Below are 27,945 nucleotides of genomic sequence, written 5' to 3' on the forward strand. Positions count from 1 at the left end.
GCTCAGCTCTGTGTGTCAGCTGTGACTTCAGTTTCTCATCTAATTCGAAAGGTGTAAAAAAAAAGGTGTCCAATACATGGTCACACTTGTCCAGACCTTTAAATATAGATTAAAAATCACAAGATGGATTCCTGTTCTACTTATAAACTCTAGAGGGAGCCTGTAGATTACAAACGTCTTTCAGCTCAGGCTCCATTCACTGAGACATAGAATACTGGAGAATGTGCTTGAATCTTTCTAGAGACTTGTCTCATTGGGTAGTTATTATAAGACATATTACTTTTCCTCAGCAGGGGGAACATCTGCTCTCAACTCTGAAAGGCTATGAACTTTGTGAAGAGAAGAGGTTTTTATCAAAGTAGAAAATGTATCAGAGGGACTCGTGACTGTCATCACCTTCCACAGGTGTCTTATAGAAACTCCGTCTCTTATAGGAAGCTCTGTGTGCTGACGTACCTGCGGCCGTTTATATCAGTCCCACCAGATCATTTTGATTATTCTTGTGTGTCGCAGCTGCTGATCTCCCAACATTCATAACTTCCTGTTTTGCAAGTTGTCTTCAAAGTAAAAGCACAATTTTGATTGCGTTATATCCAGCTGAATTACAAAGCTTTTAGTTTTGAAAAATTGTAAACTTGAGTCTAAACATTGTATCAGCTGCTGAACAGACCTCTGAAACAGCCAACATGCAGTGTATGAAATAATTACAGTAAATCATTCAAACTTTTATACAAACAACACAAGTGAACCGTAATAAAGCAAATTGTGTCTCATTTTATGAAAAACATTTACTATTAAATCCAGATAAACCAGGTAGGACGAGAACAGAGTTTTCTAAGATCACTCTACACCATAGACCGTTTATAAAAAGCTCTGCACACAATGTCCAGCATACAAACAATTAAACGTGACAGTATATTGTAGAAATGTTTGAGGAAATAATTCTGAAGTAGATCCAGAGCTTTAACACAGGACAAGAAAACAGCCCATTCAAAACAGACCAGGGGCCTCATTTATAGCCGTTGCGTATGCTGAAACTTGAGTACGCCAATACTCGCGCAAACGTTGGGATTGCTAAAAACAAACTCGACGGGAGAATGTGACCCATGCGTACAAACATTTTGGAGACGGGAAAATGGTGATGCAGACGTGAGGTGGTGAACTGAAGCAGATTATTGATCCACTTCATCACTAACATTAAAACCAACAGCTTTATTTGGGCTCGCACGACAAAATATTCCATAAGAACCTTCAATTGAAAAATATATAAAAGAACTTACAGCAAATTACGTTCAGATTCCATTAAACCGCTGAGGTACAGAGCCGAGTCATTAATAGTTTTTAATAATATCTTCTAACACTGTGCGTGTATCATCAAGGATGAGTGTGTGTGTAAAATCCCTGCAGTGAATGAGACTGTGCCATTAGGCCCACAGAGCGCACTGGAGATCACTTACAAAAAATTCAGAAAATCTATTCACTTTGAAATTTCTATTTCCAAATAATAACCCAGAGTGGAGGATAGGATCCACTGATGTGTGAGGTAATCGGTCCAATTGCTCTAAATACATAAATACTGCGGTGACACTGTGCGTAATGCTGCACGCGAATGGAAGGATGAGGAGGAAACGAGGGTTCAGAAATCACGATTTTTTGTCCCATGATGATGACTGATCAGCTGATATAGATTCTATAGATCTGTGTGCTGAACTGAGTCCAGTACAACAACCGAACCATCCCAGTACAAACACAAGCATATAATAATAATAATTATATTAAATTCTATAGATTAGGGACATGACAACTGCTCTGAATTTAATAATCCTAGAGTTTTGGATGATTAAAATAAGTCCAGGAGATATAACAAGTTCCCCCACATTCTGACAGGGTGCAGCGCTTATTTTTTGCCTCGACCTTTGAATTAGATTTTTTTTTATTCATGCTCGTTCTTTCTATTGTGCTCTCTGTCACTCACTGTATTATCAGAAGCAGCAGCAGCAGTGTATCAGTGTATCTCTTTATTAATCACATCACTGCTGTCCCATAAAATCGCTCTTCACCGCCACCTCACTAACAAACACCTCATGTCAGTGTCGCTTCCTCTTCTCATCGCTTGATGCTATGACTCACCGTGGAAACCCATTGGTCGGCAACACAACTTAATATTCATGAGGTGCTTTGTATTGACCATTTATGGTTAAATGTGGGCGTGTAGAGGGCGGACTTTTAAGACAAATCAAAGTACCAACGTTTCCAGGTGGACTGTGATTTATAAAGTGAACATTGCGTTCAGGTGTGCGTGTGCACGGTTTTACAAATCAGATTAAAATTTTGTGCGCACGTACACTTTTAGTATGAATCCTAGTCACTGTTTTATAAATGAGGCCCCAGGTTTAGGAAGGGCACTGCATTAGTTACATCTAACTTTCACGACAGCTGACAGCCTTATAGATGAACTGTTACAGTAAACAGAGGGGTAATAACATCAAGTCAGCCAAGCTGCTTATTTAGCCTTCAGGTCCATATTAAATATTGCAGCATTAATAAATGTTTCATAATGCCCAATATTGCATAACTTTTTTCAGGTGTCGAGGAAGGGCTCCCGTGACGTTGCAGACCACATGGCAATCCAGATGGATGACTCTGACTCCATCACAGTGTCAGAGCAGAGCGAGCCATCAGCAGAATGTTGGCAGAACATGTATAAGCTGCTGAACTTCTACTCCCTCATCTCCGACCCCACTGGCATCCTGGAGAAAAGCTCCCCTGAGAACTGCCTGTCAGGTGGGAATCAGCCGTCAGTCAATTCTTTATTTTTGTCCTCTTTTCATACGCCTGAACATAAATCTCTGCTTCACTTTTATGTTTTTTTCCACGCATTATTTTCCCAAGACCTTGCTGTACACTTTTTTTCTCTTCACTTCTTGGCTATTTCCATTTTTTCCATCTTCCTCGCAGTCCTTTTTTCTCTGCTTCGTACAAGCCTTACACCCCACATTGTTTTCTGACACTTCATTTCTTTGCTTTTTTCCTAACTACCTTTCTTCTCTTCTGACCTGAAGTACACAGCTTTTGGTCTTAACACCTTTCTCCCAGTTAAATTATTCACATTTAAATATCCATTTAACATATTTTGGTGATCTTTATTCATATTTATCTCATACAAAGCGCATTTTCTTCTGACATTTTATCAGCAGGAGAGGAGCTTTAAATCAGGACTCCAACGTATACGTTGTTTTCACACATAGCCCTTTCGTGCTAAAGTGCCATGCCAGCTGTCAATACAATGCTACAGAGAAGTACACTGAAGATAAGCTCCCATCAGGTTCATGAGCTGCATCTGCCTTCTCTCTCTAGGTTCATTTTGACGTTAGATGTCCGACAGGAACAGTATCTGTATTTGCAGTAATGGGATTTGATTGGCTAGCGTCTGAGTTTGCGTATTTCTTTGAACGCAATTTGATGGTTCCTGTGCTGCTGCTTGAAAAGTTGAGCTCGACTGCAATGGAACTACAGTGCAGTTTGGCCACGCATGATGTCACCATTAAAACTGAATAAGCAGTGTTTCCGTTGAAGCCTTCCAACGCATATGTCGGATTCCTGCGTTAGTGTTGGGACAATGCTTCAACAGAACACACCTTGTTTCAGTGAGGGAATGGATGCCTTATAGAGTTGTTATCACAAGTCAAATTTAGGTCATTCAAACATGCCATTGTTATTTCATTCTCCACAAATAATGTCTTTCTTTACAGAAAAATGGCTTAGAAACAGGTAAAAGTGTGTTTGTGTAAATCTGTATCACGTCCCATCAGCTCTTCTACATGTGTATTTTCTACAGACGGTGGGCATCGACCCTTGGAGCCGCTCTGCAAAGTCATTTTCGAGAACGAGCAGCAGGACCCCACCACGCCCAACAAGCCCCCGGGGGCAGGCGGGCGGCGACGTAGCCTGGTGAGCTCCGAGCCCCAGCACGTCACCCTCATAGTGTTCGGCATCGGCATGGTGAACCGCACCCACCTGGAGGCTGACATCGGTGGGCTGACCATGGAGGCCGAGCTTAAGAAGATCCACGGAAGTTTTACTCTGAAGGAGAAGATGAAAGGTGAGGATGGTTCTTAATATGTTAGTGAGTGTTAGCTATTTACTTTATTTATTTATTTATTTATTTAACTTTGTACCGCCTTTAATTTCCCAAATTCGTTACGGAAAAAAGATAAGTCTGAAACGAGTCAAGCATCAGAGCTTTCCAGTTTTTAATTATAACATCTTCAGCCCTGGAACTTCCTCTCTAAGATTCGGTCTAACTTTTCTTAAATTTTGAATACATAAAATGTGTTTTAATTCGTGGTTGATTTCCCAAAAATATTGCACAATTAGTTCTGTTTGATGTAATCATTTCTTTCTCTCTTTTTTTTTTTACAGATATCCTGCACCAGAAAATGACTGAGACATGTGCGTCGGCTCATATAGGGGGGGTAAACATTGTCCTCCTGGAGGGTATAACCCCTGACATCCAGTATGTACACCTTCTTCTTCTTCACTTCAGCCAGTTTACAAATGGATTTCACAAAAAAATATACAAACAAAGCCTTTTTTAAATATGAAGGTTGTTATATCTCCTCGTAAAAGAAAGTGTTTTAATTATACTTTGCAACCTCACCGAATATTTCAACAGTGAATTAATCCTGTCTCTGGATGATGCTTTGTTGATTGAGTAGTAGTTGTGTGCATGTACTAATGTTTCTCTAATTAGCACTACTCTTATTTACCTTTTAATAACAGGTTTTTACTGTGGTTGCAAATGTATAGAACTTCATAGAAGTCTTTGCTTTGCTCGGCATGAGAACACAGCAGCATAGATGCTTCCATGTCGAGTGCACATCTGTGTTTGAAAATGACCTGAAATGAAAGAGAAAAGTGGGTGCTGTACTTTTAACAAGCATTGTTGTTCAACGACTTTTTTCCTGCCGGGTAATTTAAACAGCAGTTCTTGTTTTTAATGCAAAGCAATTTCCGTAAAACATAACCACCTTCATCAGGTTACAAGATTCTGTAGTCATGCATCGAGAGGGTTTGATGTATCTCCACACCACTTTGATTCAGTTTAGAACTTCACAGATGTGTTTTTCTCATCTCATTTTATTTAACAGATGCTCCCACTGTGAAAATATAACTGAAAGTTAATCCTGTTTTCATACAGAATACTCCAAACGGAGCCCGTGTATTTAAATTTGTGTACGGCAGACAGCTCGGCACTTTGTAGTCGTAACTGATGTGTAGAGTTGCCCAAAAAGTCTGGTATAAGTCAGAGTGTTTGCAGTGGCTCTCACATATTTCCCTCTTTGATTCTAATAAACCCAGCATGCAGAAGGCGATAAATAGAAATAGCGGGATCAAAACTAAAGCAATGGTGATAAATATCAGCAGATTGTCAACATTTTCACTTTAGAACAGCATTCCAGATGTACTTAAATTACAACATTAAATTTAACTGTGGTCCTGTGTAATGGCTCAGCTCAACGTAGCCCAGTGGTTTCCAAACTAGGGGTTGGGATCCCCTGGGGGGGTCGCAAGATGATTTCCATAAATTAAGTCAAATTAAGGATGAATTAGAAACCATAATGGTATTACAAATCATTATCATTATCATTATAGCCATAATCATTACAAAAATTCAAGTTTTATTAATTCAAATTTTTTTTTTTATCACGACTCTGATTTTCTTTGTCCCAACATACCCCCTTAAGTGATTATAAAAGATTGGCATCAGCATCAATTGCAGCAGGAAAATTTGCAGCACCACTGAAAACACTGGTGATCTACTCCCAACTCCAGCGAAAATGGGGTTCGCAAGTTTCTGGTCCCTTTATTTTAGGATCAGAGGCTGAATTGTTTGGAAAGCCCTGGCCTAGCCTTTTAAATACTGCACTATTCCTCTAAAAGTATTCAAAACCAATTAAAAGGGAGCACAAGCCTCAGAGCTGACCACATGTTCCTCCTCAGTGTTTGGCTCGTGGAAAACTGTGTTCTCACCCCATCAGAACTGTGTCACACCTTTTTTATGCTCTTTTACCTCATTTATTTACTTTCCTTGGCTTTCTCTTCCAACTGCTTGCATAGACTGGAGGATTTCCCAACATCTCCCACCAGCACAGCTAAACAAGAGTTTCTGTATGTTACTATATCATACCACCATGCCAATACCATCCAGAGTCCTCATGCATCAGTCAATCAAAACCCGTGTGTCAGTGTCGTGACTTCTCATTCTACCTGTGCCCAGAAAACTGACCGCTCCCCTCAATCTGCATGGTGTTTCACTGTTTGACATCCTCGCAGTAATTTCACCTCAGTTGCACATTCATCTATATGTTTATGTCAACTGGAAGGGGGAAGAAAATGTAAGTGCTATTGCTCATTCCAGCTTCCTCTTGTGTTTCAGAACTGTGGTCAAATGCAACATTGCTAAGTCCCAGGCCTTGTACAGCGCCCAGCGAGGACTTAAGACCAACAACGCAGCTGTCTTCAAAGTGGGCGCCATCATGATCAACATTCCCCAGCACCCGGCTACTTTACACAGCATGATGGTCCGCAGCTCGCACCAGCTCTCGAAACAGATCTCTGACCTCATTCGCCAACCTTCCAACATGTATGTCTGCCTCTTATATACATCTTTTAATGTCAATCATGGCATGAAAACAAATGAATGTTTTACACTTGACGCCATATTTAAAATCCTTGATTTAAAAAAAATGGCAACCGTTGCCTGACAGATTCATACCTGTCATGCACCCCCTAATGCCATTCGATAGTAGCGCCACACGTTAGTGACAGGTTACGACAGCGCACCCCCACTGTTGCCTGCAAAGCCTGTCTGTGGTCTGTTTCCATGGCAATACTGAATTATGTTAATATATTTATAGAGTTTGAGATGTGCTTAGGATATAAAACAACTTTCTATAATTTGATATTTACTGGATTTGAAGGCAGGATCTCTAAAGCTCTGCATAAAACACTCTTAGCTAAATCGAAGCAGTTATATACAGTTTTGCAGTTCACAGTTTAACAAGTGAAAAGTTTTGGATTGATGTGATGAAAAAGTTGAGATACTTGATGCTAGGACTGGGTTATATGACTTCAAATCAATATTAAGATTTTTTCAATCTTTTACCTCGATTACGATTAATGCACTGAGACGCTTCACTCAGTGCTGGTGAACAAGAGACTGCTAATTTGCTCTTTTCTAATCACTCACACGTAGAACTGATCTTTATAAAACACCTGCTGGACTCATATTTATGTCCCTGGATAAACTGGGCATCGCTAAATGTCAGTTTGGATACATTTTTTCGTCCAACTGTTAACATAGTGAAAATGACACTGCGCTTCCTTCATCAATGCGAAGTCACTGCTGTTCCTGTCTGAAAGAACTTTTTTTTTTTTTCTTCCCTCACAGTCAGCCTCCGAACAGAGAAGACACCCCCACCCCACAGCCCTCGGACAAAGCATCCAGTATCAATCAGACCCCCGTGGAGGCCAATGAATTCCCGCAGCTTCCTGAAGGCCTGGAGAAGAAGCCCATTGTCCTTAAGTTCAGCGCCATGATGGATGGCATCACCATCGGAGCTGCCCTCCTGCCCTCACTGAAGGCAGAGTACAAAATGGGGCGAGTGAAGAGCCATGGCATGACAGGTGTGTGTGAAAAAAACGCGTGACGTTGACTTCCATGTTTAAAAACTAGGAGACGTTTCCTGTATGTCCATTTGTCAAGATATCTCAGGAATGTCACAGGAACTTTCTTTTGACTGGGCACAAGAATAAATTGGAAGTACCTGGAAATAAAACTACTTAAGTTAAGTACAAATAAAAATGTATTTAAGTACAGTTACAAATTAATATTACTTCATTACATCCCACCACATCAGGTGGAAGTTGTGTGTGAAGCCTCCACATTGTGGCATTAGTAGTGCAGTGTAGTAAACATAAAGCTGCCGTTTCTCGTTCTTACCTGTTGCTGAGCATCACTAGTTGAATGGCTGCTGGTTTGTCATCAGCTGTCACAGGTTAATTTGATAACAATTTAAATATAAATGAAACATGGCTGCTGTCAATGTCGGTGCTTGTCAAAGATAATTTATGATACAGGAACCACCTCTCTGTAACAATACTGAACAACCACGAGTGAACGTTGTGTTTCTGCAGTTTCAACAAATCATATATCAATAATATCAAACTTTATTTTCTCGAACCATGACCTTCAGTATCCTGTGTGTGAGATACACACATTGAAATAACACAGCTGTTAAGTAGTTAGCTATAGGTTGTTAAAACAACATTCAACGTAATTTGAAAATGTTATTGAACTCGTATTGGCGAATCTTCAAGGAGATCACTGTCAGCCTCCGGTGATGGATGATGGCCTCGTCTATCAGCATATATGCCTTCTGTCAGAGTTAGAAGCATGCGTGAACACATACAAGGAACTTGTCTTTGTTGTTTTTTCTCTTAGTGAATTAATTAACACATTCAGCAGAACAACAAACAACTCAATATGTTTTAAGTGTACAGTCACCTTTAATGTCAATATTGAGTTAAAATATTAAAACTTTTCTTGCTTGTCTCCCCTCTAGGAGCACAAACAAGTTTCACTTTTGAGTTGCCAAACCACAAGCTTTGCTTCCAGTCAAAAGTGTCTCCAGTGGACATGTCCACCATGCCACCATCAGCGAGCCTCACCCTGCCTCCAGTCACCATGTCAGGAGAATACATCATGGAGGACCACGAGAGCCACTCAGATCAGGGCTGGGCACCAGACGACTTCCCAGCCAAGCAAGGAAACTACCTGCAAGGCAACTACCTGCGTTGTGTGGCTGAGGTAAGACGATCCTGATGCAATATTCCAGACAATAAGTAAAAACTGATCATCCACTCTTACCTCTTTTACACCAAAATGAGTGAGTATTTGAGGGGGGGTTGTGGAAAACGGGCTTAAGAGGAATCACACCCTTTCTTCTCTGATGTGCAGATTGGTTCATTTGAACACAACCTGACCACAGATCTGCTCAACCACCTGGTCTTTCTGCAGAAGGTCTTCATGAAGGAGGTCAATGAGGTTATTCAGAAGGTGTCAGGTACTGTCACTCAGACCCACACACTTATTACATACATTTTGTAACTGAGGTGAGTTGCTGTGTGGAAAGGATTTGACACAAACCAACAGATATCTATGGAACCTGAGCAGAACTATCATTTTCACTTCTCCTGCTGTTGTAACAGCCCAGGTTTCCATTCAGATCAATAAAGTTAATCTAATCTTAAACATCTGACTGCTCCCCGCAGTATCCTGTAGCCTACAGCTGCTGCTTAAGTCACTGAAAAAAATTGGTTTTCCACACAGAACAATGCTCAAGGCACTGGCAGAAATCCAGTGGTGTTCATTTCCACAACGATATTAATAGTAATTTGTTTAACTCACTAAGCTTGATCGATGTAATTGCCCAACAGAGGGAGAACTGGGAGTTTTATGCCATTTTAGCGGAAAGAGTAATGGTATAGCCTTCAGCCGAGTTTGTGGCAAGTAATCTCATCAAGGAGAAGTCTTAAAATCTAGTTGTAATGGGACACTTCATCAGATATTACACCTCGCACATTTTCAGACATACACGGACGATAGAGTCCCACTATATCATGTTATCGAGCATTTTTCAAGAGTCTACGAGAGCATGTGAGGTTGACCTGTATCTTTTCTGTGCGTGCAGGAGGAGAACAACCAATCCCACTGTGGAACGAGCATGACACCTCAACTGATGCAGACAAGCCAAAAATCCTGCTGTATTCACTCAGCCTCATGTTCAAGGTATCTCATGTTCCTCCTGTCACTAAGAAACAGCACATCAGTCACGAATGGTTTTGGTCCATATCTTTTGTTATGAGCAATAAAACCAGTAGAGTCTTTCTCTCTCTCTCGCTCTAACAATGGAAAAAAAAGCTGCACTGTTATTCTTCAGCCAGATTTTTTAAACTCACACCAGATCTACCCTCATCTCTTATCAGTGGTCTCGTAGACAGGTTCATTTCTAAAGTTCTGAATGTTACTAATACCGTTGCCCCCATGAAGATCATTGTTGTCTCTGAGTAAAAATACTTTGGATTCACATTGAAATTGTAGCAGGTCAGAGGGCATCAGCTGAGTAGGCGGTCCTTCATATGTGGCCCATGGGCTCTTTGCATTCACACTGAGAAAATAATGTGACCACCTGCATCCCAGACAACCTTGAATGTGGTCTGAGGGATCGGGTCTCAGGTCGCCTCTATAATGATAGTACAAATATCTTCATTTATATCAAATATTATCCACCATGTCACGCAATGACTTTGCATTGTTTTTTAGCAGATACAATTCTAAGTCAATCGATATCCATCTCAGGAAAGGTGACGGTGTTCCCGGTGCCACCACTTTGTTATATTTTCTCCCACTAGATTATGCAGCCTTGACAGAAATTGAAACACCTAAGGCCTCCTACCTGCTGCCTTGATACTCGGCCTACAAGCTTCTTTTAAAGTTGCTTTTAACTACTGAGCATGAAATGAACTCCAGACAGTCAATTGTTATCTTCATTCTGTCAAATAAAAGCTCTAATCTGGACAGGACTTGCACTAATAAATAACTATAGGCTTAAATCAAACCTAAATTTGTTTTAGTAAAGATCATTGAAAAGGTCTTTGTTGGTGAAGGATAATGCTTTGTCTGAATTTGGACCACACCTCTACCCTGAGACTGTACTTATTCAAGTTTTAATTGGTGTTTATTTGAACAATAATCAAACATTATTGTATTGTTGTTACTTGTTCTCAGCGCAGCATTCCACGTAGTTGACTGAAAGATGCTTGACACATGGGTGGGACTTTGAGTGAAAGCATGTGTCTGAAACTCACCTTGCCTTGTGTTTCGAGTGTCAGTTAATCTTGGAGGAATTTTCTGAATGTTGCTGCCTTGATTACAGGGAATCCAGATGACAGCAACCACTCCCTCCATGCGAGCAGTGCGCTTCGAGACGGGCCTGATCGAACTGGAATTGTCCAACAGGATCCAGTGCAAAGCTCAGCCTGGTGGCAGCAGCAGTTACCTCAAACTGTTTGGCAAATGTCAAGTGGATCTCAACCTGGCCCTGGGACAGATAGTCAAGCACCAGGTACAAATCAGCCTCACACTGGTTTACATGTGGCGAAATCTATTGGGGGCAGATGCAGACACAGATGCTTTTTACCAAGTTGTGTTCCTCTTGCACTTATCCTAGGTTGCTCCCTGATCCCATTTCTCCTTTCACTGTACAGGTGTATGAAGAAGCTGGCTCAGACTTCCACCAGGTGGCGTACTTCAGAACACGGATTGGTCTTCGGAATGCGCTGCAGGAGGAGATCAGTGGCTCCTCAGACAAGGAGGCCGTCCTCATCACACTTAACAGGCCGATTGTTTTCGCTCAGCCTGTGGCATTTGACAGAGGTTAAATTTACATATTGTCTATATCACATCTAATATCAAATGTTAAAACTGAACTTATGTGCCTTAAAGGGCCCATATTGTGTAAAATACATTTTCTGGGCTTTTACTATCCGTAATTACTTTAAGGGGGTCAGTAGGGGCCCTCAAAGTATGATAACATTCACTCTCCGAACCCTGAATGAATCCATACCTCTTGCATACTGAGTATTTGTATTAAATACTGTATATTGAATTTTACAATTGGTGCACACTTTGTGTATCATATTCTAAAACATTTATCTATCCTCAAACTAGAAGGAAAAATCTGTTCAGATTTGACATGAGACTTTGTTCTGTTGAGTTATTTTTGTTGTGTGGGAAGAAAGTCATGACCATGTCCCTTTTTAAATTTGTTTGGTACAAAAACATCCAAGTTGACAATGACAACAAACAGTTTCAACTTGCATGTTTTGGTATTTTGGGACTAAATATAGCTCTCAAGTATATCCCATTTCAACACTGGTTGCATCTGACTCATGTATCGCACATTCAACAAAAATACAACGACGGGCTTCACATGACTTTCATGTCCGTTCAACCCTTCCCGTCTTCCTTCCTGCAGCTGTGCTCTTCTGGCTGAATTACAAGGCAGCCTATGACAACTGGAACGAGCAGCGATTGGCCCTCAACAAGGACATCCACATGGCCACAAAAGAGGTGGTGGACAAGCTGCCAGGCATCCAGCAGACGTCAGCTCAGGCTTTCAGCACGCTGTTCCTGCAACTGACCGTCAACGACCTGGGCATCTGCCTGCCGATCACCGGCTCAACACAGGTACACCAGCTACGATTGTTTTTTCATTTTTTATCTTTTTACATTTAAACTTGTGGCTGTAGATGTTGAACTTAATATACGATACTTGTATACCTATATATTCATATATGATTTATAAACAATAGTACACAATAGTAGTAACGTATACATTTTGATGTTACATATAAATGCAGGGCTATATCTTGAGCAAAGTTTTGTCATCTTCCTTAGTGTTAAGCACTTTTTTTTCAGTATTCCACATACATGCGAAGGTCATGGTTTGCTTCTTTTAAAAGCAAGTTCTTGTTAAGATAAATCATTTTCTACTGCTTGCTATTATTTAAAATCTCATTCCAGATTAGTCTCACATTTTTTTCATCTCCTCTGGTACTTTGATGACCATTTTGCTTTTATCAGTAGCCTTGAGAAGCACAATTGCTTCCATGTTCTTTGTTCCTGAAAAGAGCAGTTCTCTTGTTATCAGCTGTGATATCAGTGTTTCCCCTACAGTAGGTTACAGTAGGTGTAAAGAAGGTAGAAAGGCTTGTAACTTAACATACGAACTTTCCCACTAATCTGCTACACCACACACTGTTGCTCTCAGTCTCTCTAACAGTTAAATCTATTGATGCAACACAATACATCTTTGATTTTTGATAGGTTCATCCCTCCACTTTCTGCTGCATTAGCCTTTTATAGAACATTTTTAGGGGAAACACTGGATATTAATGAATGGTCCATATCAGTTGTCTTGTTATTCTTACGTCCATAGTGACGAGATATACCAGCTGTCATGTCACACTTATTTCCATAGAGAGGACAAGCACCAGCTACGGAGGGCATCAACTCTGAAGCTGGGGCCAGCACATCTGTAGGCCGCCATAAAAATACAAGAAAAGTAACCGACAGTTTCTTACATCTCTTGTGATGGCTTGTTGTGGGACAATGACTTACTGTGATCAATTCTCTTCCATAAATACAACACGATTCAAGTTCTCCTCTGTTTAACAATAGCAAGTCACACTACTCTGTTAAAAGCTGGCAAAACAACTAATGAAGCTTGACCTGGTGTCTGACGTGTTTGGGGTGTGTAATTACAGAAAAGAGACAATGCCAGGTGATGTCCAGATTGTTGCTGATGTCTTGCCAAAATAATTTTCAGGGACAACCATGCAGTTGTATGAAGTGTTATACCTAACACTAAACAAGGACATTAATACCCACATGCCTTCCCTCACATGGCAGGCTTTGTAAGGGAAGGCATGTGGGTATTAATTTACCTGGATTCCTGTGGTAACTGCCCCAAAACTATGGTCTGATCTTGATCAAAGTCATAATAATAATTCTCTATTTGGAGGGTCAGGAGGTGGACACACATTTACCTTTCTCAAGTTATCCATCCATTGTCTTGTGCTTATCCGGGCTCGAGGTAGCTGTCTAAGCAGGGTATCCCAGACATCCCTTGCCATGCTCTCCAGCTCATCCTGAGGTGGTCCTAGGTCTGTAGGAATATTTAGTCCCTCCAGCGAGTTCTGGGTGGGTTTGCTTGCAATTGGGCATCCCCAGTAAACATCCAAAGCAAAGCGTCCAGGAGATATCCGGTCAGATGCCCAAACCACCTCAACTGTCCCCTCTTGACTTGAAGGTGCAGCGGTTCTACTCCGAGCTCACCCCGGATGTCTGAACTCCTCACTTTATCTGTGAAGCTGAGCTAAAACACCCAACGGAGAAAACCCTTGTTGGGTGCTTGTGTTCTGGGTCTACCCGGAGCTTATGGCCATAGATGAGGGTTGGAACAAAGATTGACTGATAAATCAAAAGCTTTGCCTTGCGACTCAGTTCCCTCTTCACCACAACTGTTCCCAAAACTGAGCGCTCCCCTCACTAGTTGATTGTCCTCCCTCTGCCTCCAGTTATGACTGAGGTAATGATCAGACTCCTGTTTTAGTACCAATGCAGAGTATATCCAGAAATTCAGGTAATATGGACAAATCACTTCAAATCCTGGACAAAAACATAATCTAACAAACTGCAAAGCTTGGTAACATTTCACCTGTAGCTGTATATACTGAGCCCGTCCTTGTTTATAGTCATTCATCTGCATGTTTTTGCATTATGGCATAATTGTTTTGCAAAACTAGCATGTTTTGATTCGAGTTAATCCTGCAAAGTATTAAAATGCACATGAAAGTAACTACATTTATCATTACTTTATTTGATTATTCAAGTGGTTATACAGAACGACAGAATGAAATGTTACCATCTACTGTAAATATGCCTTTTCCGAACACATGGAAGTGGATTCTTTTCCCATTTTCCCTGGCCCTGTGTAACCTCCCTCTGCCTGCCCCTCCGCCAGGCCAACCACAGCATTGATTTTGATGCCAGCTCAGCGCTGGTTCTGACCATCGAGAGCACGCTAATCACTGCCTGCTCCTCCGAGTCCCTGGTGAGCAAAGGCCATTTCAAGAATTTCTGCATCCGCTTCGCAGAGGGCTTTGAGACCTCCTGGGATGATTGGAAGCCTGAAATCCGAGGGGATCTGGTCATGAATGCTTGTGAGTGACCGATTATATGGAAGTTTGAAAAGTGTTACTGAGGTGGTTAATTTTGTTTCCATTTTACAATAACCCTTTTTTAACACCCATACTTGATCAATGATTAATTGAGTCTTCTCAGGGAGATCCCGCTATCAACCTGCCTGTTTGGAATGGGCTGTTCGCTTTACCTTGTGTTAATGCTCCTGAGCTACTTCCGAATTATTCTTTCTATTTCTAACTGTATCCTCAATGTTCCTGTTATGTGTGGTTGTTAACCTGGCTTCAGTTGGTAGAAGCAGAATTGTGTCTTTCCATTCAGCATCTCAGAAATATTGACTGGCTTGTTTCTGTATGTGGCCCGTGTGCAGGTGTAGTCCCTGATGGTACATATGAAGTATGTTCCAGGACTACAGGGCAACCGTCCGCAGGCAAGTTCTTTTAACTAAGCCATAGTCCATAAAATATGGATCACACCCTCCAGCTCCACAATAAGCATGAGACAACTGTTTGAAATTTTTATTTTTGCATTAATTTCATCCACATCCTCTGCTGTGCTCTTCTCTCCCTCTTGGTATCGTCCTCCTCAAAACAGAGAGCAATAGCGCTGGTACCTGGACTCTCAACGTGCTTTGGAAAATGTGCGGCATTGACGTGCACATGGATCCCAACATCGGCAAGCGCCTGAATGCTCTAGGCAACACGCTGACATCACTGACAGGCGAGGAGGACACTGACGACATCGCCGACCTGAACTCTGTCAACATGGCGGACCTTTCTGATGAGGACGAGGTTGACACCATGTCACCCACCATTCACATGGTCAGTCAATAGAGGCTGCATTCGTTTGCATTTATTTTGTGGTCGTAGGGACATGAGTTTTGACTTACTGTTTCGACTTATTTAACCAATCCTGATGGTATTAAACTGTTAATATGATTTTAAGAGTAATATTCATTTGGCAGCAGTTAGATTAGATTATATTTTTATATCAATTACACTCACAAATGTCTGTTAAATATCAGGTTACAGCCAGAAACCAGTTAGCTTAGCTTAGCAGAAATGGAAAATCTTTGAAAAGCACCTACTAGCACATCCAAAGTGACAGTTTGTGGTTTTACGGTCTGTCTGTCAAGGTACAGCTGGCTCCCTGGTTACCTGACAGTGACATCAAGACTTCAGGAAGTCACTGCCCGACCAAGAAATACTCTGTCACATGACCCTCCTTGTTGGTTTTACTCTTTAGTTTTTGTGTTGATTACTCAAACGGGATACATTTTCTTGAATAGCAAGGTTCTGGCAGTCAGGTTTCGTAACATTTGAACAGAGCTGGACGTCTCCACCGGTTTCCAGTCTTTGAGCTAAGCTAAGCTAACAGGCTGCTCATGATAGCTTCCTTCATATTTACTGTACAGACATTAGAATGATATTGATTCACAGAAATCGAATAGGTGTATACATCCTGAAATTTTGAATGATACCCTTTTTAATATTTCATCAATACATGTAAAGAAATCCTACCTGGCTTCCCTCAAAGTTTCAGAGGGTTAAGTCGTTCACTCTTCCAACTGTCCATCCATCTGTCCCTGCCGTTGTTTACAGAGTCCAGAGTGCCAGTTCAGCCCTCGGCTGACCTTAAGGAAGCGTCTGGTAAACCACATCCTGGGCCTCAGCCCCAGGCCTCAGAGTGTGTCTGTGTCACCCGACTACTCAAATTGTGAATCGCCTCGCCTGCAAGCGAGCTGTGACAGGGCCCAAAGACCTCTCTCCTGGTCCTGTGTATGTAGCATCACACAGTGTTCTCTCTGGGCTGAATAAATCACTGGCAAGGTGGCGTCAAATCTCAATCACCTGCCATTAACAGATCAAGGTTGTGGATTCCTTAATGCTATGCAATGCTGTGGTACGCTCTAGCTAAATATCATGCTAGTGTCGCTTAGCATTTACTTTCACTGCCCTCCTCATTGAGCTTCAGTGCCGGGTGAAAATACTTAATTGGTGTTACACAATTCCTGTGGCATCGGAGCTGTATTTTTTTCCTCTTTCACTTTGAGTGGAATGGTGAAGGTGGTGGTGGTGTCTTCTGTTTTGTGATATTTAATTTTGTCAACTGTGGTGTCTGACTAAACTACACATAACATTTTTAACCGAATCATAACAATGAAATAAACCTTTAATCATAGGTTTGGGAATGATGTCTTCTTACTTACAGCAGCTGCCTGGCAGAAACCTTTGAGACAAAATGGTTTGTTTGATCAGCAGGTTTGTCATGACTTTTATCAGATAATTGTGTTTTGGTGTGTATCAATGCTCTGACCCAACAGGAGACAATTGACCCCAGGAGGCAAATGGTGATGGGGAACCAGGTGATTGACGCTAGAGGCAGGAAGTTCACCAAGAGGGTGGTGGACATCAGAGAGCTGAACGAACAGGCCAAGGTCATCGACGACCTCAAGTAAGATTTGTTTTACCAACTTTAACTTCATTCCTTCTGATCTGATATTGATCATTTTAAAAGCTTACACTGGTAAAGAAAAGTCTTGTGTTCCACTGCTATCTTGTTAAAACTATCATCCTCTTTTCATGAGTGCAGGAAGCTTGGGGCCAGTGAAGGCACCATCAACCAGGAGATCCAGCGCTATCAGCAGCTGGAGTCTGTGGCCGTCAACGACATCAGGAGAGATGTCAGGAAGAAACTGCGTCGCTCCAGCATGAGGGTAAACAATCATCTCCTCCACAGTTAGAGTTGTATTACTTTTATACCTCGGGCTCTATCCACTTGAAATTATACAAAATAGTGACAGTATGGGTGCCATATATTTTTACGGGACCTGTTTTTGTGTTCTTTGCTCTGTAGGCGGCCTCTCTAAAGGATAAGTGGGGTCTTGGCTACAAACCAAGCTACAACCGCTCCAAAAGCATCTCTGCAGCCGCAGGCAGGCCACCTCTAAAAAGGATGGACAGACAAAGGTAACAAACGATTGCAGCCCTGGCACTGTATAATCAGAGAAATGATACCATTAAAGGTGCTTCAACTAGCATTTACTGTAAACAAACAAGACCACGTAACCGCTGTCTGTGACCTCTGCAACACATTTACCATTAACGCTCTCGCAAAGAGGATGTGGTGACTCGCAAATCAGCACATTCTGTTGAGGAGAGAAAGTGTTTGCCCCATTTGTTATAGAATAACACAGAGATCTCAAAGTTAATGTCTTTAAAGCAGTTCACACGCTGCAGAGCCTGTATAAATTAATCTCATTAACTCTAGAGTAGAATTAATGACAACTGGAACTAAACATGATGAACAACAAGGAAAAAAGTCTTGACTCAAACCTACTAAGAGCAACCTAATATCACTTAAAACTTGACATGTTTATATATTTGTATCTCGTGCCACTTGGCGTTTCCCTGTGTCTGTAGTTCCAGAATAGGAGATGTAGATGATTTGCCAGATATCAGAATGGATGCTTCATCTCCCGGACCCCGGGTCACCTTCAACATCCAGGACACGGTAAAACTTCATTTGAACACTTTCAGCACCATTTTACTCACAGAAAGATATAACACATTATGATTGTTTTACTGATTTAAGATCATTCAAACTGAACCAATATTAAAAGGAGACATATGATATTTTTTCTATTTTTGTTTTGTCTATGTATGGCTTTTTGTGTATGCAAAAGATCTGTTAAAAAGTTTAAAAAACTAAACAAAGTTCAAGGTAAGGGAGCTTCATGGCCCTACAGAAAACACTACTCAGACATTTGTTTATTTGTTAATCCCTCATTTGGCATCACGATGCCCCGAAATAACATAGTACACATCTAGCAGTTGCTCTGCTACACCCCTAATAAAGCCAGGCAAAGCGAGAGCAGAGGCTGATATTTCCATCCTGTACTGGAAGCAGTTGACCAATCAAACCAGAGTAGGCTAGTTGGCCAATCAGATCAGACTGATTGGGCTTTATCGGGAGGGGGTCTTAAAGAGACAGGACCTAAAGCCAAGTGTTTCAGACAGAGGCTTAAAAGAGGAGCTGCAGCAATGGACAGTCTGAACATATGAGACAAATTACAATGATATGAGCATAATATGTCTCCTTTAAGATGAGTGACGGTTTTGTGCCATTTTATATTGACAGTTTGAATGTTATCATCTCACCCTTCATTTGTGTTTGTTTCGCACTGTAGTTGATCACAATGCTCCATGATATTTACATGATGCTGTGACTCATATGATGTCATAGGATCATCAGTTTTACAGTTTATTTTTGAGATGCTTCAAAGGGAGACACCGTTGTGCTCTGAGGATTTGTTTTCCTTTTTAACACTTTTTTTAATAACTGTTTTGTTTAATTGAAGATTAATAATCAGGCGTTGGCCTTGGCCTCTGCAAATTCACCAGTCAGTCCAGATGAGATATTCAAGGTATATATGGTTCAAAAAATTCAATTTAACTAATTAAAAATCCTAACCAACAAATACTACTTCTGTTTCCTCCTCTCTACTTTGATTTCCTTTACGGTGCTGACAGGATTATAATATGCAAAATCAAGACAGGATGATGAGATATTATCTTCTGGTGTATAGATATACAACAGTGTGCTCATTTGCATAATAACACACTGTTACCCTGCACTTTGTGTCCCTGGTTATATTATGATTCCTTCCTGGTGCACAGAGATCACCTGGATTTATATTTAAATGTGGTATTAAAAGTAATATTAAAGTTCCACACACTTTATTATTCCTCTGTTGACAAAAAAACCTGATGCTTCATCTGCCCCAGAGATATATGAGATAGCAGCTCATCCCTGACTATATTTGGATGACTGAAACCCAAGTGTGCTTTCAGATATTAGTTTGCTCGTAAAATATAAGGCTTCCCCCTATAGATGCAAGGTTATGGTCGGTATGCTGCTTAATGAATTATGGAGGGTTAATATTCTCATCCTGTCTTGAAACTGCATAAAAACATCCAAATCAACTTATCTTCAACCTTAACACATGGACTGATTTCTAACAGCGATGCATGGGTGGCCTCTGAACCACAGTCTGTCAGCTGTCGATTGACACAACCTGTCCACATACACTGATTCTGCTATAAAATGATGTTGTCTAATAGCAGTTATTGCCTAACATCACAAATTATGAATAGTTTATATAATTAAAATAATCGGAAGGGGAAAAAGTACGTTGTTGGTAATTCCTTTATTCTCCCCCTCTGCACATCTGATTCACTCGTCTCCTGTGTGAAAGGCTGAAGGCTTAAACAGTGTTACCTTCCTGTTTTTGTACTGTAAAGAACTTATAACACTGACCAAGTTTCCCACCAAGGTGCATTTTGTGAAAATGCTTGAACTTTTGACTGATCTGTATCTGACTCTGTCAATAAAAATATTAGCTGTATCCTTTAATCCAAGACTTTGAGAAATATGTTCTACCCTAAACATTTTACTAGACAGAAACCATCATGAAGGTGAAAATGTAAATTTAAAAGAAAAGGTTTTATTTCCCATGAACCCAGACTGAATACAGAATTTAGCTTTAGTGGTATTTCCCTGCTTGGTGTAAATAATCAAATCCATCTGGCTTCTTTCAATCGTTCTTTAATGAAGACAGACCCAGACTGACTCTGGTAAAGGCAGCAGACCAAGTTTGTTTCACTTCTGTCCTTCCTTCTGTCATCTTAACCACCTACTTCCATTGTTCACTGATTTAGGAACAAACTTACATTAACAACATGATTGGGGTTTCTTGGATTTAAAAAAATCAGGACAACCAATGTTGTTGAGCTGATCCTCAGACTGGTCACAAATCTGTACTAGTCTCAGATGTTGTTTGCTTTCGTCAAACATTTTCATTCTTTACACATTTATCAGTGTCCAGCAGCAGTCAGCCTCTTTCCAAACCTTTCTCGGGCATCTGTCGTTGTTGCTGACAGCTGGGCTTCTTCTCCTGCTGCTATTAAGGACATTCTGCTCGCAGACTCCGGTGTTTTGCCATGGTCATCCTCTTGAAAGTGTGTTTTTCCTTTACTCCTGTGGGGGTGTCATGTCTTTGGTCATCTTCCTGTTTGTCACACTCTCTGTTTAATTTCTTTCCACTGAAAGTATCTGACCTCTCACCTCCTCTGAACAGTTGCAGGTTGGTAGTGTTTTGTAACATGCAGTCATAAAACTGAAACAAACACCGATTGGCTATAAATAAAGACAAGAAAAAACTTGTGATCCTCATGGTCCAATTTACAAAACACTATCTCCTTCAAAGTTACGATCTCTTGGCTACCTTCCTACTTAAGTCATCAACTAATCAGCAAAATTCTTAATTGATGCCTTTAAATAGGAAGAGCTTTATACAGACGTATAAACTGTCCCCTTGTGTGAGTTTGACTTTCTGCCCTTCTTTGAAGTTTCCTGAGGAGACAGAGGTGGACCTGTTGTCAGTCTCCATTGATGAGCCATCTCATCCTCATCATCACCCTCATCTTCATTCTTCATCCACTTGCGAGGGCCAGCACTCAGTTTTCAGTGCCCCTGGCACACCAGCTGTCTTCTCACCCACAATTCCCTTCCAGCATGACGACATGCGGCGCGACGACCTGTCCTCTTCCTCCTCCGAAGACTCCGAGAAGGAAGACGAGTTTGAGCGTGAGAAACCACAGAGCTACCGAAGGCCTGTGTGAGTTGTCTTGTTTTGTCCACTCAAGCATAACTGTGATAACGTTTTAAGGAAAGCGCCGTTAATCTCATGTTCTAATTGCTTGAAAGCTTTGCTTTTATGATTAATGTTTTCAACCGTGAATACAGCTTCGCAGTTTTCGAAAACCAATAAACAATCCTCTTAACTGTTTGTTCACAGCCAAGCATCTCACAGGAAGTCCTCTGGCTTTTCTGCCGTGAGTCAGCTCTTCAGCGAGCGCTGGCCTAGCACGCCTGCCAACCGCAGCTTCGGTGGCCCAACAACTGAGAGAAACATTGACTTTGAGCTGGATGTCCGTGTGGAGATTGACAGCGGGAAGTGTGTCCTTCACCCCACTACTCAGCAGCCTGAGCACGAGGACATTTCCTTAAGGAGGTACGATGAAATTCATGTTATTCATTCTGAAAACTACAGAATTTAACCAATTCATTTTTTAAATAATGTTGCTTAAAAAGTCAAATCAAACAGGAATGGTTTGCCAGATAAAGTTTTAATGCTGTACCTGAGACAGAGGTGACAGCCTGTTCTCAGTGGAAACAAGAAGTACAACTTTCTATATTCAGCTAACCAAACAGAATAAGGCATAAGCACATATGATGGTTCTACATATGACAAGCCTCTATCCCTGCGGGGTTTATAGGAGCTGTGAGCGCAGCCTCAGGAGTCTGGACCAAGAATCTCCCCCCAAAAAGAAGAAGCTGCAGCCCACCTACACCTCCACCACCCATCTGTTAGCTGGAAAGAAATGTCCCTCCTCTCTGCAGACCAAATCTAATGACATGGAGACCACAGTCTTCTACATTCCAGGAGTAGACGTTAAGGTCAGTTTCTCCCTCTGTATCCAAGTTATCCACAAGTTTCTACTGCGCTCTGTTTATTTATTTTGTAATGTTTTCCCTGCAGTTGCACTACAACTCCAAGACCCTGAAGACGGAGTCGCCCAATGCCTCACGTGGATCGTCTCTCCCCCGCACGCTCTCCAAAGAGTCAAAGCTGTATGGTATGAAAGATATCGGCCCTCCCAACCCTCCCAATGCTGTCCAAAGCAAGACTAACTCGCTCCTACCTCCCCCGCCCCCACCTATTCCATCAGGTACTGAGCATTCCCTCATTTTTAATTGCATGCCCGAGCACCATCCGTAATCAGCGAACTTAAGAGTGCCACGTCTCTCCGATGTGACGATTTACATCCACGCGTAGACCCACCGAATCAAATGCATGTGATTACATCCTTTATTTTTAAGGCATGAATCCAGAGGGCACCTTTGATCAAAGTGGCTCATGCATATTGATGTGCACCACATAGGGAAATACACCAAAGACAGAAACTACTGTTAAAGTGATTCCGCTTAATTTAAAGTTTACGAAATGAACTGCCAGAAGTGTTGCAGACGTTTGGTCTAGACCTTAGCCGTGACTCTAGCTCTCATGTGTCTGCAGCCAAAGGTAAAGGCAGTGGAGGGGTTAAGGCAGCCAAGCTGTATGCCTGGGTGGCCCTCCAGACTCTGCCAGAGGAAATGGTCATCAGCCCCTGTCTGCTGGACTTCCTGGAAAAAGCACTGGAGACCATTCCTATCACTCCAGTGGAGAGGAGCTACGCAGGTTGTTTCATTGCACCAACTGATCTTTAAGGATACTTATTGTACATGTGTATGAAAGACGTCTTTACTAGTGTTTGTGTTCCTCTCTCAGCTGTAGCTTCCCAGGAGGAGGACATGGGTCAGTTTGACCCCGTGGAACAGCTGGAGGAATCCACCACCTCCCTGGTTTCCTCCTCCACTTCAGCCTACTCCTCTTTCCCTGTGGACGTGGTCGTCTATGTTAGAGTCCAGGTACGAACAACCTGACTGCAATTCTCACAGCTCGCTCAGTGTAGTTTTTCACAAACATTTGCGGCACTAGATAATAACCTTAACAAATAAAATTAGTTTGAGTAACTTGTTCACGCATTTTTCATCGTTCATCTGATCCTATTGATGAGTTAAATTTTTTTAGCTTTACTCATATGTCTTGAATTTGGTACATTTTTCTTGTTTCTCCTCGGGTCATACTTCTTATTTATTTATTCATTCATATAGCACTTTTGAAAACAAAGTTAGAAAACAAGATAATAATTGTAATTAACATGTCAAAAAATCCTTAATCAAAAGAAATAAAATGAAGTAAATAATATATCAAACAGAACACTTTGAAAATAATTCATTTGATTAAATTAAATAAAAAACGAATTACAAAAATCCCATTTTATAAAATCAGATTTATTAGGTGACATAAAAAAAAGATGTGTACCAGTTTCTCCAGAGTGTTTCTGTGTCATGGGCACTATACTTTATATTGTGTATATTTTAGTGGTTATAGTTTATTGCCATTAGAGCTGTCACAACATTTGATTTTCACTAATTTATTATTTTAGCAGTATCTAAAGAAAAGTTAGAATAATAATTATTAAAATAATCAGTCAATTTTCTATTTAACATTTGTTATTGCTTTTTAAATCTCATTTATGTTCAATATACGACTAACTTCTAATACTTAACATGGTTGTGCTGATAGATGATGATCTTGTTGCTTGAAGGTGGTCAGGACGATCACGCATTAACCAATTCTTTCATAGATTTATTAAATTGTTATTATTATTATTGTTATTATTATTATTATTATTACTCATAGTAGTACCATTGAATTGGATAATTAGAAGTCATATTTTGCCCTGTTATAGTTTCATGTCTCCATTTCCTGCATAAAATATTTCCTAGTCAAGATAAGCACATGCACACGTACACGCACACACAACTCTGAATGTGCCGTTTGTGTGTAGGTGCCCCACTGATATGGAAACAGAGCGGAGGAGATCAGAGACAAAACAGATCAGTTTTATTAGTCTGTTTGATTTTCGTTTTTTGTGGTCTTTGTCAATTCCAAGATGCGTCATGCTCAGCACACAGGGTAGAAATACTAATTAGAACTAATACTAGCTTTTTGATGGGGATATTGCAAAATACCAACTTACCATTTTACTGTTTTCAGAGAATTTGCAGAGATGCAGTTATTTTATGAAATTTCCCAGTGATCTACATCATGCTCTTACCTACGTATTTGATGTCTGTGTAATTGCACATCAAGTTTCCACATTTTTCTAACTAAATTGTGAATTAAAAAAAAAAAAACAGATGTGTATTTGTAGTTTTTAATTCATATCTTCGGTTTTCATTTGTGTCTAGCCCTCTCAGATCCGCTTCAGCTGCCTGCCCATGTCCAGGGTGGAGTGTATGCTCAAACTGCCATCTTTAGACCTGGTCTTCTCCTCCAACCGTGGGGAACTGGAGACCCCAACCGGAGGCCACCCCAACGACGCACCACACCCGCCGCCCTCCTCCACCCCGCCGGGGCAACATATCCCTAAACCACCTCCAAGCAAAGGTGTGACAATGCCTTATTCAGTTTCAATAGAATAATGGTTAAAGTTAGCAAAGGTTGTGAAGAATAAAGTGTGTGAGGTCCAACTCACACACTTTTTGTCCTCTTCACTGTTCTTTCACTCAGTCTGTCACACACTGTGAGCTGATCTATTAGCAGTCGCTCCATGCTATGTCTGGGCCCTGTGTGATTTAATGTTGCTCACAGCTTGTTCTCCTGCATTCATTACTTTGCTGCATCTTGGGTCTTCTTTTTTATTTAGTCCAGTCACATGTACAGTAAATATACAGTTTGCTCTGAAGTCCAAAGGGAACTGGTTGTGAATTAATATTACAGAATACCATGAATATGAAGCAGTGTGCAACAGACAGTTCATTTAGACCTGTGATCTGATTGGCTTCCTCTTTTCTGAAAATGTGATTTAAAAAAAAAAAACCTGCTACCACTGTTGATTGTCATATTTTACTTTATTTATTCCTGCTCAGTCTTACATCCTCTCTCCTCCACCTCCCTCCAGCGTCTCCGTTATTGGGGAGCCCTCTAGGCAGGAGCCGCCACAGCAGCAGTCAGTCGGACCTCACCGGCCCCCCAAGTAACTCCTCGGGCCTCAGCTTCACCGCCTGCATGTCTGACTTCTCCCTCTACGTCTTCCACCCCTACGGGGCCGGAAAGCAGAAATCTGCTGTCACTGGGTTGCCTCCGGGCCCGGGGCCATTAGGTACGAGGAGAGGGACAACCTGCTGTAATGTTGTTGTGTGCTTATGAAACAGGGATACAGGTTTTCACAAAAATCGGTGTCTAATATTATGGCTGATAAAGACTTAAGCCTCTATTCTACTGGTCAAAAAACCCACTAACATCTTTAGTCGGAAAGGAGTCAATCCCCTTTTTTCTGTGGTTTTACCCATGTTTAAAGAAACCTGTGCAAACCTGCTAATTTTACTGTAAAAGAGGTTTTACTGAGATGTTGCACTGCTCATAGGAGTTGTGTAAAAAAGCAGGTTAAATAAACATGTGCAAATATTAATATATAAGTCTAGTATGAATTAGAATAACCATGACAGCTGACTTTACAGTATATATTTAGTAATAATGAGGTACACCATTATCTCACTCTACTTCCAACTCTTATTAATGTGTGAAAGGACATTTAGATTAAAAACAGATTAAAGTTTAAAGAGCATCATAATTATCTCCTCTTTTCCTTAAGGTACAGTAGACGAGGAGCCGTCCTCTGTAACAGGGAGGAAAGACTCTCTGAGTATCAACCTGGAGTTTGTGAAGGTCAGTTTATCCAGGATGAGGAGAACAGGATGCCCCACATTCATCGAAAGCTTCATTCCTGCCAAAGGCGGCAAAATGGACACCACCCTCATCAACATCTCAGGTACATCATCAGCCCCAGTGGAAGGCGGCCTCATGCAGCAGATTATTTGTCTTCTCAATTCATTTTCTTACTCATCTAGGACATTCTGTAAAATTTAAATGGTATGAAAATTCACACCAAAAGAGTAGAATAATAGACCCTCTTCAGATCTGGTATTAACATCTGTCCTGAGTGATCTGATCACGTAGTTCACGTCGGAACGCACCCAAATGCGTCCGGAGATTCAATCACTCAGACCACAATCAGAGGTGGTCTGAGTGATTAAAGCAGACACATGTGGCGACATTTGTTTTGACTGTGTTACCACATTTGTGTCCCGGGCCACATATGAAGGACCTCCCAGTCAACTGACATCCTCTGACCTCTACATTTTCACAATGAAGTGAACTGATTTTTATGCTTTCGAAGGTTCAATGTGTAAGATTTAGGTGAAAGAGATCTATTGGCAGAAATGGAATATGAAATAATCCTAGTGATGTTTACACTACTGTGTTTCATCTAAATTGTACAAATTGTTTCTTTCGTTACCCTAGAATGAGCCCTTTATATTTAGATACTTATATATTTTCAGCGGGTCCTCTCTATGGAGGCGCCATTTTACAAATGCACTAATGAGTAAAGTAGTATGTTTATCACCACACACCTTTCAGTTATTTGATGAGGTCTGTGGAGTAGGGTTTCTTCAATTAAAAAGGTTGACGTGTTCTCAGCCTCAGCTGCTTCTCAGCTGCATCGATAAGGTTGCTGATGCCACAGGTTTAATGCTGCTCCCAGGGTCTTTTTAAGGAACTTCAGTTTATCAAAATTTGTCGACAACTGTTCAGGGGAAGCTTATATCTGCTGATGAAGTGTAAAATGTTCATTCCAACACAGTTTTTATTTTTATTATTGCAAGTTCCTCCAATCTGGGACTCGCATAGTGTTATGTATTGCAGCAGTAGAGTCAAGGACATTTGAGTGAAACAAAAACAGAACCAAATACTTTGAGTGTAGAATCTTTGAGGAATGAGAAAAACATTTTAAGTAACATAATAATCCAACACAATACAGATGATTTATCCTGCAGTAAATGCTTGAGCAGATGAATTGGATATTTTTTTGAGTGCAGAAAAGACGGTTGATGTAAGGGTGATAATTTTCCCCCTATAGATTTGTTGTGAGGTACATTTGTTCGCACATTTTACAGGAATGTCTCGTATATGAACAAATATAATCTTCTCCTCTTAGCTGTGTGTGACATCGGTTCGGCTTCCTTCAAGTACGACATGAGACGACTGAGTGAGATCCTGGCCTTCCCCAGAGCCTGGTACCGCCGAAGCATCGCCAGGCGCCTCTTCCTCGGAGACCAGACAATAAACCTGCCAGGTGACTTTTTGACCGTTCTGTGTTTGTTGGTTGGCTAATAGTATATTTACCCCTCTCTGTTTTGTGGAAAATCTTGTGAACTTTATCCGACATCATGCCAAACACAACTTGTGTGGCCAAATTTAGGCTAATATGTTGCATCCGGAATCTCTATGAACAAAGAGCTTTTCTATGCTTCTGACAAAACTCACTTTTTTTTTTTAAGTTTAAACTTTCGGTCTATTCATTGTTGACTTTAGTTTGTGA

At 41.0% G+C, this 27,945-nt stretch overlaps 1 protein-coding gene across 6 annotated transcripts in view; it reads left to right on the forward strand.

Annotated features, from left to right (window-relative positions):
- Window positions 1-27,945, forward strand: part of kiaa1109 (KIAA1109 ortholog) — an 84,153-nt gene that overhangs the window by 43,270 nt on the left and 12,938 nt on the right. For 2 of the 6 annotated variants that reach the window (XM_035168477.2, XM_047341656.1), the window contains exons 49-79: window positions 2,586-2,784; window positions 3,839-4,102; window positions 4,423-4,516; window positions 6,121-6,171; window positions 6,440-6,646; window positions 7,454-7,689; window positions 8,628-8,872; window positions 9,023-9,128; window positions 9,756-9,853; window positions 11,001-11,189; window positions 11,332-11,500; window positions 12,102-12,313; window positions 13,107-13,190; window positions 14,652-14,850; window positions 15,201-15,260; window positions 15,425-15,651; window positions 17,154-17,284; window positions 17,423-17,546; window positions 17,687-17,799; window positions 18,253-18,343; window positions 19,191-19,256; window positions 21,241-21,509; window positions 21,690-21,905; window positions 22,171-22,351; window positions 22,434-22,623; window positions 22,971-23,132; window positions 23,223-23,362; window positions 24,752-24,950; window positions 25,465-25,665; window positions 26,158-26,334; window positions 27,562-27,699. In XM_035168477.2, the coding sequence (XP_035024368.1) occupies window positions 2,586-2,784; window positions 3,839-4,102; window positions 4,423-4,516; window positions 6,121-6,171; window positions 6,440-6,646; window positions 7,454-7,689; window positions 8,628-8,872; window positions 9,023-9,128; window positions 9,756-9,853; window positions 11,001-11,189; window positions 11,332-11,500; window positions 12,102-12,313; window positions 13,107-13,190; window positions 14,652-14,850; window positions 15,201-15,260; window positions 15,425-15,651; window positions 17,154-17,284; window positions 17,423-17,546; window positions 17,687-17,799; window positions 18,253-18,343; window positions 19,191-19,256; window positions 21,241-21,509; window positions 21,690-21,905; window positions 22,171-22,351; window positions 22,434-22,623; window positions 22,971-23,132; window positions 23,223-23,362; window positions 24,752-24,950; window positions 25,465-25,665; window positions 26,158-26,334; window positions 27,562-27,699 (5,038 nt within the window). Of the gene's footprint in view, window positions 1-2,585; window positions 2,785-3,838; window positions 4,103-4,422; window positions 4,517-6,120; window positions 6,172-6,439; window positions 6,647-7,453; window positions 7,690-8,627; window positions 8,873-9,022; window positions 9,129-9,755; window positions 9,854-11,000; window positions 11,190-11,331; window positions 11,501-12,101; window positions 12,314-13,106; window positions 13,191-14,651; window positions 14,851-15,200; window positions 15,261-15,424; window positions 15,652-16,431; window positions 16,609-17,153; window positions 17,285-17,422; window positions 17,547-17,686; window positions 17,800-18,252; window positions 18,344-19,190; window positions 19,257-21,240; window positions 21,510-21,689; window positions 21,906-22,170; window positions 22,352-22,433; window positions 22,624-22,970; window positions 23,133-23,222; window positions 23,363-24,751; window positions 24,951-25,464; window positions 25,666-26,157; window positions 26,335-27,561; window positions 27,700-27,945 lie in introns of all 6 variants that reach the window. The other 4 variants (XM_035168480.2, XM_035168481.2, XM_035168476.2 and 1 more) reach the window with 3 other exon arrangements.

This window comes from Hippoglossus stenolepis, chromosome 10 (genome assembly GCF_022539355.2).
Source record: "Hippoglossus stenolepis isolate QCI-W04-F060 chromosome 10, HSTE1.2, whole genome shotgun sequence".
NCBI classification, from domain to species: domain Eukaryota; kingdom Metazoa; phylum Chordata; class Actinopteri; order Pleuronectiformes; family Pleuronectidae; genus Hippoglossus; species Hippoglossus stenolepis.